Raw genomic sequence first — 14,260 nt, 5'->3', positions numbered from 1 at the left:
CAGCACCTAATGCTGGACCAGCATACCACCATCCCAAGCTGGTCGGCCAGCACACCAGCATCCCAGGCTGGTCGGCCAGCACACCAGCATCCCAGGCTGGTCGGCCAGCACCCCAGCATCCCAGGCTGGTCGGCCAGCACACCAGCAACCAGCACCTAATGCTGGACCAGCATACCACCATCCCAAGCTGGTCGGCCAGCACACCAGCATCCCAGGCTGGTCGGCCAGCACACCAGCAACCAGCACCTAATGCTGGACCAGCATACCACCATCCCAAGCTGGTCGGCCAGCACACGAGCACCTAATGCTGGACCAGCATACCACCATCCTAGGCTGGTCGACCAGCACACCAGCATCCCAGGCTGGTCGGCCAGCACACCAGCAACCAGCACCTAATACTAGCATCCAAAAGACAACATATGTTGACCAGCACACCAACATCCCAGGCTGGTCGGCCAGCACACCAGCATCCCAGGCTGGTCGGCCAGCACACCACCATCCCAGGCTGGTCGGCCAGCACCCCAGCATCCCAGGCTGGTCGGCCAGCACACCAGCATCCCAGGCTGGTCGGCCAGCACACCAGCATCCCAGGCTGGTCGTCCAGCACCCCAGCATCCCAGGCTGGTCGGCCAGCACACCAGCAACCAGCACCTAATGCTGGACCAGCATACCACCATCCCAGGCTGGTCGGCCAGCACACCAGCATCCCAGGCTGGTCGGCCAGCACACCTGCAACCAGCACCTAATGCTGGACCAGCATACCACCATCCCAGGCTGGTTGGCCAGCACACGAGCACCTAATGCTGGACCAGCATACCACCATCCCAGGCTGGTCGGCCAGCACACCAGCATCCCAGGCTGGTTGGCCAGCACACCAGCATCCCAGGCTGGTCGGCCAGCACACCAGCAACCAGCACCTAATGCTGGACCAGCATACCACCATCCCAAGCTGGTCGGCCAGCACACAAGCACCTAATGCTGGACCAGCATACCACCATCCCAAGCTGGTCGGCCAGCACACAAGCACCTAATGCTGGACCAGCATACCACCATCCCAGGCTGGTCGGCCAGCACACCAGCATCCCAGGCTGGTCGGCCAGCACACCAGCAACCAGCACCTAATACTGGACCAGCATACCACCATCCCAAGCTGGTCCCAGCATGCAAAACATACCTTATGCTGGTGACCAGCAATGCTGTTTTTTTTAGCAGGGAGCCCTGGTCTTGTACTATAATGCCCCTTTTCCACCGAGGCAGTTTGAGTGCTGGTTCGGAGCCAGAGCCTAATTTAGAACCAGTTCTTTCTGTTTCGACAGCCAAAGCACCGGCCCTGAACCAGAAAAAGTGGTTCTTAAGTAGCACCAAAACGCTGCTGGTCTAGACTTAAGAACCGCTTGCATCAGGGGCTGTGGGCGGGGCTACTGTTAACGCATTTGATAATGTACCTTAAGTATACTAATGTTGAATACACTTTTACTTTACAGCAATATGATACATTATCAGCACACACGATAGTAAGTAGCTACATGCTAAGGCTAACTTTTTTCTGTGTTGATAAAATAACGTTATGTACTTTCTCGATTACAACCTCTGTTTATAAAAATTGCATGGAGCTGCACGTACACGTTGGATTTGCCGCGTTTGGATGCTAATGTAGGTTCACAAAGCCATGAGCATTAACAGTAAAGCAACATCCGGCATTGTTGATGTGTTTGTGTTTGCCGCTGCTGCGCTAACATTGCTGGGACACGTGACTCGTATACGGTGACGTCAGACCTGTTTGTGTGTACAAACAGGGCTAACCCAGCATCTAAATTACAAGGCTCTGTGATGGCTCTCTAACCGATGGAAAGGCAAACCGGTTCTTAGAAGGTTTGCCAGTGGAACCAACTTTGAACCAGCACCAGCGCTAGCTCTGAACCAGCACCCGGTTCTTTTTGGTGGAAAAGGGGCATAAGAGTCCTAAAATATCACAGCTCTCTTCACAGGTCCCTCGGGTTTCTCAGACCTCACCTCATTCCAGGATATTGTTCTAAGCCCCGCCTTTTAACCCGGGTTAGAGGAACGTTTCACACTTGTAATTTAGATGCTGGGTTAGCCCTGTTTGTACACAGCATTGTGAAGCTCTTCTTGAAGCAGGGTTAGCAGTGCTTTTGCAATGTTATACCTTGCACTGTGGTGTGAAAAGTGTAGTGTGAAACAATGAGGTGTTGGAACATTACAGCTAGTTGCTTAGCAACAGAAACCCGATCAACTGAACAGCACGCGTCTCATATACTGCTTTGTACAGTAACAGAAACCTGCTTGCTGGGTAAACAATAGATAAAAAAATGTTTACTTTATGTTTTATTCTTTCTGTTTTTCTTTGTAAATCTCAGGAGGCTGAAAACATCAAACAAAATAACCCAGGATTCCAATCACCTGAGGTTTACAATCACCTGAATTAACTATTTTAAGTGTGAAAAACCCATTTGTGGTCAAGTCAAATCAAGTAGCTTTTATTGTCATTTCAACCATATATAGCTGTTGCAGTACAAAGTGAAATGAGACAACGTTTCTCCAGGACCGTGGTGCTACATAAAACAAAGACAGAGCTAAGGACTTAGTAAGTTAGTCCTATATACATAAAGTGCATCTGTGCAACCTGGTGCAAACAGTGCAGGACAAAAGACAGTGCAAATAAACAATAGAAAACATTTCACAAAAGACAATACACGAAGTGCTTCGAGAAGCTCATCATGAGGCACATCAAGACCCAGTTACCACCCTCACTGGACCCCCTACAGTTCGTGTATCGTCCAAACCGCTCCACAGACGATGCCATTGCCACAGCCCTCCATTTAGCCCTCACCCATCTGGACACTTATGTACGAATGCTGTTCATAGACTTTAGTTCAGCATTCAATACAATCATCTCTCAGCACCTGATTGAGAAGCTGAGCCTGCTGGGACTAAACACCTCCCTCTGAAACTGGATTCCAGGCTTTCTGACTGGGAGACCTCAGTCAGTCCGGATCGGGAACAGCATCTCTAACACCACCACACTGAACACTGGAGCTCCTCAAGGCTGCGTGCTCAGTCCACTGCTGTTCACTCTGCTGACTCACGACTGTGCAGCAATGCACAGATCAAACTATATCATCAAGTTCACCGATGACACGACTGTGGTGGGTCTCATCAGCAAGAACGATGAGTCAGCATACAGAGAGGAGGTGCAACAACTAACTACCTGGTGTAGAACCAACAACCTGTCTCCGAATGTTGATAAAACTAAAGAGATGGTTGTTGACTTCAGAAGAGCACACTTTCCACTGAACATTGACATATCATCGGTAGAGATCGTCAAGAGCACCACATTTCTTGGTGATCATCTAGCGGAGAACTTCACCTGGTCACTCAACACCAGCTCCATCACTAAGAAAGCCCAGCAGCATCTCTACTTCCTATGAAGGCTGAGAAAGGCACATCTCCCTCCCCCCATCCTGACCATGTTCTACAGAGGGACCATTGAGAACATTCTGAGCAGCTGCATCACTGTCTGGTTTGGGAACTGTACCATCTTGGATTGCAAGACTCTGCAGCAGATAGTGAGCACAACTGAGAAGATCATTGGAGTCTCTCTTCCCTCTATCATGGACACTTACACCACACGCAAAGCCAACAGCATTGTGGATGACCCCACATACCCCTCACACACACTCTTCACCCTCATGCCGTCTGGAAAAAGGTACCGAAGCATTCGGGCCCTCACGACCAGACTGTGTAACAGTTTCTTCCCACAAGCCATCAGACTCCTTAATAACTGAACTGAACTGTACTGAGGACAACATACACACACATCATCTGTATGGACTGCACGGACCTACACCACATACAGTACACACACTTCTAATATACATCTATCAACTTGTTTACATGCTGCTTACATTCATCAAACTGTTTACATGCTTACATTCATCAAACTGTTTACATGCTTACTGTTTACAAACTGTTTACATGCTGTTTTGCACACTTTTTTACTTAGTTGCTCTTTGCACACACTGTCTAACATTTCAGTCATTTTGCTCATACTGTACAATATTTCAGTTGTTGCTGTTGTTGCACAATCTTATACACTATCTCAGTGACTTGCTGCTAAGAAACTGTGTTCATTCTTATATTAATGCACGCAATATTATCTGAACTTACAGTATTTACATACAGTATTTACACTGGTCGGTCGGCGCTGTTTTTTGTTTACTGTCTTTTGTGTATTGTCTTTTTTGTATTTTGTGTATTGTCTTGTAACCTTTTGTCCTGCACTGTCTTGTCTGTCTTGTCCTGAACTGTTTGCACCAGGTTGCACAGTTGCACTTTATGTGGCTAGGACTAACTTACTAAGTCCTTAAAGCCCTGTCTTTGTTTTATGTAGCACCTTGATCCTGGAGAAACGTTGTCTCATTTCACTGTGTACTGCAACAGCTATATATGGTTGAAATGACAATAAAAGCTTCTTGACTTGACTTCTTGACTTGACTTGATATTGGAATTAACACATTAGTGTGAAAAAACAGCATGTAAACAGTTTGATATGGTGGTGCTGTAGACATGGATGTATATTGGAAGAGTGTGTATTTGGTGTAGGTCATTGCAGTCCATACATTTGAGTGTGCGTGTGTGTGTTGTGCTCGGTACAGTTCAGTTCAGTTATTGAGGATGGCTTGTGGAAAGAAACTGTTACACAATCTGAGGGCCAAAATGCTTCGGTATGCTTTTACCAGATGGTATGAGGGTGAAGAGTGTGTGTGAGGGGTGTGTGGGGTCATCCACAATGCTGATGGCATTGCGAATGCAGCGTGTGGTGTAAGTGTCCATGATAGAGGGAAGAGAGACTCCAATGATCTTCTCAGCTGTCCTCACTATCTGCTGCAGGGTCTTGTGATCCGAGATGGTGCAATTACCAAACCAGACATTGATGCAGCTGCTCAGAAGGCTCTCAGTGGTCCCTCTGTAGAACGTAGTCAGGATGGGGGTAGGGAGATTGGCCTCAGCCTTCGTAAGAACTAGAGATGCTGCTGGGCTTTAATGGTGATGGAGCTGGTGTTGCGTGACCAGGTGAAGTTCTCCACTAGATGAACACCAAGAAATGTGGTGCTCTTGATGATCTCTACAGAGGATCTGTTGATGTTCAGTGGAGAGTGGTCGCTCTGTGCTCTCCTGAAGTCAACATCCATCTTTTTAGTTTTATCAACATTCAGAGACAGGTTGTTGGCTCTACACAAGGCAGTTAGCTGTTGCACCTCCTCTCTGTATGCTGACTCATCATTCTTGCTGATGAGACCCACCATGGTCGTGTCATCGGCAAACTTGATGATATGGTTCAATTTGTCATGAGTCTGCAAGGTGCACAGCAGTGGACTGAGCACGCAGCCTTGAGGATCTCCAGTGCTCAGTGCGGTGGTGCTGGAGATGGTGTTCCCGATCCGGACAGACTGATGTCTCCCAGTCAGGAAGTCCAGGATCCAGTTGCAGAGGGAGGTGTTCAGTCCCAGCAGGCTCAGCTTCTCAATCACATGCTGAGGTAGGATTGTGTTGAATGCTGAACTAAAGTCTATGAACAGCATTCGTACGTAAGTGTCTTTATTGTCCAGGTGGGTGAGGGCTAAATGAAGGGTCGTGGAAATGGCATTGTCCGTGGAGCAAGGTGAAGGTGGTAACTAAGTCTTGATGTGCCTCATGAGAAGCTTCTCGAAGCACTTCATTACAATGGGTGTGAATGCGACGGGACGGGAGCACATCTGGAAGGGAGGCGATACTCTATTTTAATTGTGATATTTTTTATTGTAACTAGTAGGAAACTAGTTTGCTAGTTTTATTTTTAAGGGTGGCCCAACCAGTTATTAGGTTTGGGGGCAAGCACTTTTTCACACAGGGCCATGTAGTTTTGGATTTTGTTTTCCCTTAATAATAAAAACCTTCATTTAAAACTGCATTTTTGCGTTTACTTGTGCTATCTTTGACTAATATTTACATTTGTTTGATTATCTGAAACATTAAAGTGTGACAAAAAAATCAGGAAGGGGGCCAACACTTTTTTACACCAAAAAAATTGAAAACAAAAGCACAAAAAAAGAAAACAAAACATCACGTAGCTTACTGAATTAAATGTGACATTTTAAAGTAAAAAAAAAAAGGATTTTTTTTGGTAAAATTCACTTAAATTATCTTTATTTACAAGTTAAAAAAATCACTTTTTACAGTGTAGGAGCCATGTTTTAGAGGTATTCATGTGGCTCAGCTTTGTTCTTATTTTCATTCATGTGCACATTTATGTCTGCTTCGCTGTAATGCTGGGCTGTACTATGATAGAGACTGATCCTTCTCCAGCCACACATGTTGGCCATCATCTCTATTTCGGGTGTGAGCTCATTACCACTGTGCCACATTGCCTGCTCCCATAATTCTTTAGACTGACATAGCTGAAGACACACAGACAAACTTTATTGCCCTTGTATGAAACTAACAACAAAGGAGCTTTGGGTTTGATAGATACTAACTAGACATGAATTCTAAAGATTGGGATAAAAACTTCAAACATTTGGTTCTAACATTTGTTCTAGTAAACAACTAAGGAGACATAAATTTTAGCTTTAACCTGGCTGGCATAGCTGTTGTAGGATGGGGCCTTGAAAACAAAAACACTATGTGGACATAAATGTGGTTGGGATAAGCCCTGAATGTTCTATTAATATCACTGAGATGAATCCTAATATTGTGGGTGAAACCTTAAAATAGCTAATATTCTCCCATGCTCACTGAGTACAACCCTATTGTGTTTGGAGCTCTGACCTTCTTGAAAAGGTGTGAGGTCTGGTTGAGGTGGCAAATGTCCTGGTAGCTCAGATAGTAAAGAACATGCAGTAGCAGTTTATCAGCAGTACATAACTCATATATTCTGTATTCATATTTAATACTCATATTGTCTATTGTATCACATCTGCATTGTCTTGTATAGTCCGTATTATCTTGTATATGAGGTGACTGGATATTGTGAGGTGAGGTGGATATTGTATACAGTGAGGTGACTGTATATGAGGTGACTGGATATTAAAATATTATTTAATACCATCAATAGCGTTCTAAATCCGATGTCTAATTTATATCCAGATCCATCTCCTATGGCCTGTGAAAACTTTCTTAAGTTTTTTTACTGACAAAATCAATGGTATAAGATCATGTATTGTTCCCTCCTCTCTGGACTTTCCTCAGTCCACATCAAATACCATATATCCATCTGCATTTACTCCAGTGTCTCACAGTTATTTGGTGCAGGTCATCCATAAATTGAAGCCCACCTTTTGTTCGTCAGATGTTGTCCCTCCTCGTCTTTTATTAGAGACACTCAACTCTATTAGTCCTAGTTTACTGTCAATAATTAATAGCAGTTTAATCAGTGGGATAGTCCCATCCTATTTTAAACATGCCACCGTACAGCCACTACTTAAAAAAACAAATCTTGATTCAACAGATCTAAATAATTACCGTCCCATTTCTAAATTACCGTTTTTATCAAAAGTTTTGGAGAAGGTTGTGTTTAATCAGCTTTCTTCCTTTCTACATGAAAGTGGCGATTTCGATAAATATCAGTCTGGCTTTAGACCTCAACACCGTACGGAATCTACATTGCTGAAAGTTCTAAATGACTTATTGTTGATTGTTGACTCTGGAAATTGTGCGGTTTTAATCCTGCTGGACCTTAGTGCGGCATTTGACACACTCGATCATGGCATTCTTTTAAACCGCTTACAGCAAATTGGGATTCAAGGACGTGTTTTAGATTGGTTTGTATCCTATTTAAAGGATCGAACCCTCTCTGTAGAGACTGGTAATTATTCATCATCTTGTGCACCAGTTTTGTATGGGGTCCCGCAGGGCTCAATTTTGGGTCCTGCTCTATTTTCTTTATACATGCTTCCTTTGTATGCAATATTTAGGAGGCACAATGTTTCATACCACTGTTACACAGAAGATACTCAGTGTTATGTTCCCGTGCACCCAAAGGACATCTCCAGTTTAGTGTCTGATTGTCTGAGAGAGGTCAAAGAGTGGGTGTCTGCCAACTTCCTTCGGTTAAATGAGTCTAAGACTGAGGGCTTAATCTTTGGCTCCCCTGCTTCTACGGAGGTAGTGGCTAGTAAACTGGGACCTTTATCTAATAATCATCATTCACATGCCAGAAACTTAGGCATTACTTTTGATTCTGCCTTGACTTTTGATAAACAGTTCAATGCTGTGGTTAGAACTTGTTTTATCAGCTAAAGAACATTGCAAAGATGAAGTCATTCTTAACATCAAAAGACATGGAGACTGTAATACATGCTTTTATTTCTTCCAGATTAGATTATTGTAATGTATTGTACTTGGGTGTTTCAGAGTCTCTATTGTCTCATCTTCAACTTGTTCAAAATGCTGCTGCTCGATTGTTAACTGGAACAAGGAAGAGGGAACATATTTCACCAGTGATGATCTCTCTTCACTGCCTTCCAGTTAAATTCCGTATTCATTTTAAGACACTGCTGTTTGTCTATAAGGGTCTCCATGGATTGGCTCCATCCTATATCTCTGATCTCCTTCTGTTACAATGTAATTTCTCTAGGGAACTTCGGGCAACTGGTAGTCTTCAGTTGACTGTTCCTAGGACTCGACTGAAATCGAAAGGTGATTGTGCCTTTTCAGTGGCTGCTCCACAGTTATGGAACAAGTTACCACCCTATATAAGAACAGTACCAACATACGCAGATTTTAAGTCTCTTCTTAAAACTTATCTTTTTACTGTTGCGTATGATCATAGGTAAGCTCATAGGTATAACCTTAGTCTATTATCTGTTGTTGTGTCCTATGTTGACTTTTGCATTTTGTATCTTGTTTTATTATATGCTTAAATTCTGTACAGCACTTTGGCCAACAGCTGTTGTTTTTAAATGTTCTCTATAAATAAAGTTGACTTGACTTGACTTGACTATATTATAGTGTTATTTATGTCTGTACTTTTGAGAGTCACAAACAGCTGGAACCAAATTCCTTGTGTGTGTGTCAACACACTTGGCCAATAAACCTGATTCTGATTCTGATTCTGATCAGACAAACGCTCCAGATAATCAAACCTCCCTTCACACAAGCCAAGTGAATACTCCAGGATCTTTGATCCAAACACCGCAATAATGTGTTCTAAATGCAACAACACACACATTATCTAAAATAAAGGTACATATTTGCTCCTTTAGGGAGATATCATGATTAATAAAGTTTCAACAATGCTCAGTAATCATAGCTCATCTAGATGCTCCAGGTGAACTAAAGGTACAAAAACGTAGCTTAGAGGTTTGTACACTGTGAAGACACTGTATGAGGACCAGTTTACTGACAATGTATAATAATAATAATAATAATAATAATAATAATAATAATAATAATAATAATTATTATTATTATTATTAGTAGTAGTAGAAGTAGTACTAAAGGCAAAATGATACAAATCTGGTAGAATATAACAAAACAATATATATATATATATATATATATATATATATATATATATATATATATATATATATATATAGACTATAAATATAACTATACAAATGTAAAACCTATAATACATCACTACACAATTAAAGAAATGTATATTGGTAGTGTTGCCTACAGTATTACTTGCCATATTATATAGAGTTAAAGATGTATACAATATGCATGCATGCATTGTTATTGCTGTTTTTTTTTTTTTTTGCTCATAATACCTCATATGTTTTCATATCTGTTGTTGCATATGCTAATGCTACATATCATTTCCCTTAAAGCATATATAATTACTGTATAAATCTTTCGGTATCAAAACCTATCTGTCTACTTGGCTGTCTGACTGTTTTTCAGTATCTTACGCTGTAGTTTGTCAACGTTTAGAAACTCATTATTTTTCCTTTCTCCAGGCAATGCTTTTTGCTTCATAGGCAAAGAAATCTTCCACCACCTCCATATTACCTTCAAACAAAAACACAGATTAAATTAGCATAGACTACAAAAAAACACAGGTTATGGAATTTTAAAACCATCATGTCCAAATGAGGGGGCACGGTGGCTTAGTGGTTAGCACGTTTGCCTCACACCTCCAGGGTTGGGGGTTTGATTCCCGCCTCCGCCTTGTGTGTGTGGAGTTTCCTCCGGGTACTCCGGTTTCCTCCCCCGGTCCAAAGACATGCATGGTAGGTTGATTGGCATCTCTGAAAAATTGTCTGTAGTGTGTGAGTGCGTGAGTGAATGAGAGTGTGTGTGTGCCCTGCGATGGGTTGGCACTCCGTCTAGGGTGTATCCTGCCTTGATGCCCAATGACGCCTGAGGCTCCCCGTGCCCCAAGAATAGTTCGGATAAGCAGTAGAAAATGAATGAATGAATGAATGAATGTCCAAACGAATCACTTCTAGTTAATATGCTGCTTAAAGGTTTACCTTGTGTGAGCCCTGTTGCCTCAAGCCAGCAACAGGTGCACCCCATCACCACCACAATAGGGGTTTCATGAAAAGTATACCCATTGATAGGTGGGAGTGGACTTATTTACACTACATACTCTGCAGTGTCTCTATCAGTCCTCAAGTGAGTACTGGATTTAAACTGCAGTTCCACTGTCATCCTCCAAAGTTTACCTTCTTTTTAATATTAAACCTCAACAAGATTTTCTCTCTGATACAAGAAATTTCTTCCCTCTTGGTCAAAGGCCTTTATTGAATTGAATTGAATTGAATTGAATTGAATTGAATTGAATGCCTTTATTGTCAGAAATTAGGAGCGCTGCTCCTGATTGGTGTAAGAAAAACAGACATATAACCACAGACAATAAATTTGACTATAAGACTGTACAGTAAACTTTTACACATAAATACACCAAGTGACATTCACATTAAGCAGTCTGAATAAAGTGACCATTAAGGAAATTGACCATTGATAGTAATAAAGTGACTATTTAGTAAAGTGAGCATATAATATTGCATGTTGGCCTTTCCATTGATATGCAAGTATGTTTATACAAAGGTGTAATTTAAATTAAATGGATACTTGTATAGATTTAGTGCAGATATAATTTAACTAAATAAATAAGTGTGCAAACAGCGGTATTGCAGATTGACTTGCAGCATATTGTACAATATTGTATGTTTTGTATATTGCATGTTGAATAGCAGCAGCAGAGACAGAACAGATTTAAATGAAATAAGTGACTAGATAACAGAATAGCATGGCTGAAATGGTATTTGAGATTAGTGCATTATGAGTTTAAAGTCCTTATAGCAACTGGGAAGAAACTGTTCTGTAAGCAGGCGGTTTTTGCTCTTAATGATCTGTACCGTCTGCCTGAGGGCAGAAGATTAAACAGGTGATGTCCTGGGTGGGACGTGTCCTTGATGATGTTTTTGGCCCTAGAGACATAATGGGAGTGAGCGATGCTTTCCAGGGAGGTTAGTGAACAGCCAGTGATTTTTTTGGGCTGTGTTGACTATTTTTTGAAGGGCTTTCTTTTCTGCTGCAGCTGGAGTACCACACTGAGATGCAGTACACTAACACACTCTCTATGGTAGAGCGGTAGAAGGCCACCAGAAGCTTACTCTCTAGGTTGTTCTTCCTAAGCACTCTGAGGAAGTGCAGCCGTTGTTGTACCTTTTTGATGGTTGCTGAGGTGTTAGGTGTTAGTAGACCAAGACATGTTGTTAGATATGTGTACTCCCAGGAATTTGAAGGTGTTTACCCTTTCGACACATTCCCCATTGATGTAGAGTGGCGCTTGTTCAGTGTGACGCCTCCTGAAGTCCAATATAAGCTCTTTTGTCTTAGAGGTGTTCAGGGACAAGTTATTTACAGAGCACCACTCCTCTAATTTTCAGACTTCATCTCTGTAGGCTGATTGATCATCTCCTGAGATGAGTCCAATCACTGTGGTATCATCTGCAAATTTGATGATGGAGTTGGTGGGATGAGTAGGAGTACAGTCATATGTATACAGGGAGTAGAGTAGAGGGCTCAATACACAGCCTTGTCGAGAGCCGGTGCTGAGCGTGATGGTAGGGGAGAGGTGGTAGCCGAGCTTAACAATTTGTGGGTGATTTGTGGGAAAGTCCTTTATTTATGTGCAGATGGAGGTGGGGGAGGCCCAGTGCAGATCATTTATTGATTAGAATGTCTGTTTATTGATTAGAATGTTTATCATCCCATCACATAACACCTACCAAGCTGAGAGCATGAAGGACGCTAGTTTCCATCAAATCCTAGACTTAGGAGGTCTAAACTGTGTGTATCAATCATTAACAAGCTACAAGATTGAACAGCCCTCCTGCCAGGACTGCACAATGGCACAGCAGATGTGTTGCCCAGGAGACTGGAAATGCATACAAAGGTAGTGTCTGAGATTGAAAATTCAAATTGAGAAGGACCTCAAATTCTATTTGTCACATACACAGACATGCAGTGAAATGTTTTATGTTTTCGCATATCCCAGGTTATTATGAGCCTGGGGTCAGAGCGCAGGGTCAGCCATAGTACAGTGCCCCTGGAGCAGGTGAGGTTAAGGGTTTTGCTCAAGGACCCAACGTTGATGTCTCAGCAGCTTGTGGGCTTGAACCCCGACCTTCTGATCAGTAACCTGAAGCCTTAACCACTGAACCATCACATCCACCACTCTTCCCTGATACCAAGGCTTGTGGGGCAGGACAGCCAACTGCGACAGGACAGTTGGCCTCACCAACTATTTTTTTACTCTACTGATAACTCTACTGCAAGACCGGTAGTTCCCACTGCTACTTTTCCTAGTGGTTGAAACTCCACTGTGGATTCCTCCTTGAGCAGATCTGAGTGTTTACCAGAATGTTTTCCATTCAGAAATGTGGGTGTATAAAACCATTTGCGATGAGGTGAAAGATGCATAGTGGCACTACAGGTAAAAAAACAAAGTCACAGTTTCAGCACAGTGGTCCAAGAATACTGTGGCAGGCACTTAACTGACTTAAACGTAACTGACTTAAAAACACCATCCTCCAGAATGGTGAATGTGGAGTCTTCTCTGACAGATGAGCTAAACACCTTTTATGCTTGCTTTGCAGCTGCAGCCAAAAGCAATAACATCATTGCTAATACCTCTAAAAGCAGCATGCATGAGAAGAGTGCCAGAGAAGAAAACACATTCATCATCTCAGAGCATATCCTTTCACTTCAGGAGAGTGAAAACCAGGAAGGCAACAACCTTTCCTTAGAACAGTCACCATATTGCCTTAAACAGTCCACCATGGTTCCTGTCCTGAGGAAACCTGCCTCAGGTGCTGCCTGCCCAATAGTGATGAGGTGCTCTGAAGGACTTCTTCACTACCTGACACCCTGGACCCACTACAGTTTGCATACCACTCTACTGAGGATGCCATTGCACAACTTGTTTACACAGCCCTTAGTCACCTTACCCGAAGGAAGTGGAGGTCCTGGGACTTCCCGTTAGTCAATAAATCTCCAACTTTCTGATGAACAGACCACAAACAGTATGGGTGGGCAAACATGTCTCATTCTCCCTCACCTTCAGCACTGGGGCCCCCTAGGGTTGTGTTCTGAGTCCCCTACTGTACTCATCACTGTACACATACAACTGCATGGCCACTTCCAACTCTATCACCATCATCAAGTTTGCTGACGACACAGTTGTGGTAGGCCTGATGGTAGGCCAAGATGAGATTAAAATCCTGAATGTCAGTAAGACAGAGTTGAAAGTGGAGGAAGTGGACAATTTCTGATATCTAGGAGTCAACATCATGTGGGATTTGTCATGGTCCTATCACATCCACAGTGAATTTTGTATTTGTACACACAAATTTCATTGTATTTAGATGCTTAAAGCACTCTTTACGCACATGAAAGAAAACATTAAACTTGAAACTATACCTATACCAATTCCTATATCTAACAGTTACGTTATTAACAGATATATTACTTCTCTTCATGTAAATTATGATATCTCTGGTTTTGTTACAGCAAGATGATAGAAATCTTTAGAGGGAGAAGCCGCCTGACCACTAATCTCAAAGAGTAACTCGGGCAGCAGGGATGCCATTTTGGATGCTACGGACAGTGGTTACTATGCAAACAAGAACTGTCGATTTAACTGCCTGCTATCGAAAGTTATTTTTTTGTAATTATTCATGTTTATAAGATCGGATCATTCTGAACGTTACTAGTTTACATTATTAAGGGAAAACAAAAT

At 42.6% G+C, this 14,260-nt stretch overlaps 1 protein-coding gene across 1 annotated transcript; it reads right to left on the bottom strand.

Moving 5' to 3' along the window:
* Positions 1 to 6,254: 6,254 nt before the first annotated feature.
* On the bottom strand, positions 6,255 to 14,116 carry fbxo36a (F-box protein 36a). Its single transcript, XM_060878573.1, is given in 5 exon segments — positions 6,255 to 6,458; positions 6,829 to 6,934; positions 9,123 to 9,207; positions 9,918 to 10,017; positions 13,991 to 14,116. Coding segments are annotated over 5 exon segments (615 nt in total). The 5' UTR covers positions 14,111 to 14,116.
* Between the last annotated feature and the right edge of the window lie 144 nt (positions 14,117 to 14,260).

This window comes from Tachysurus vachellii, chromosome 9 (assembly GCF_030014155.1).
Source record: "Tachysurus vachellii isolate PV-2020 chromosome 9, HZAU_Pvac_v1, whole genome shotgun sequence".
Taxonomy (NCBI): domain Eukaryota; kingdom Metazoa; phylum Chordata; class Actinopteri; order Siluriformes; family Bagridae; genus Tachysurus; species Tachysurus vachellii.
This window is presented reverse-complemented; position numbering and strand designations above follow the sequence as displayed.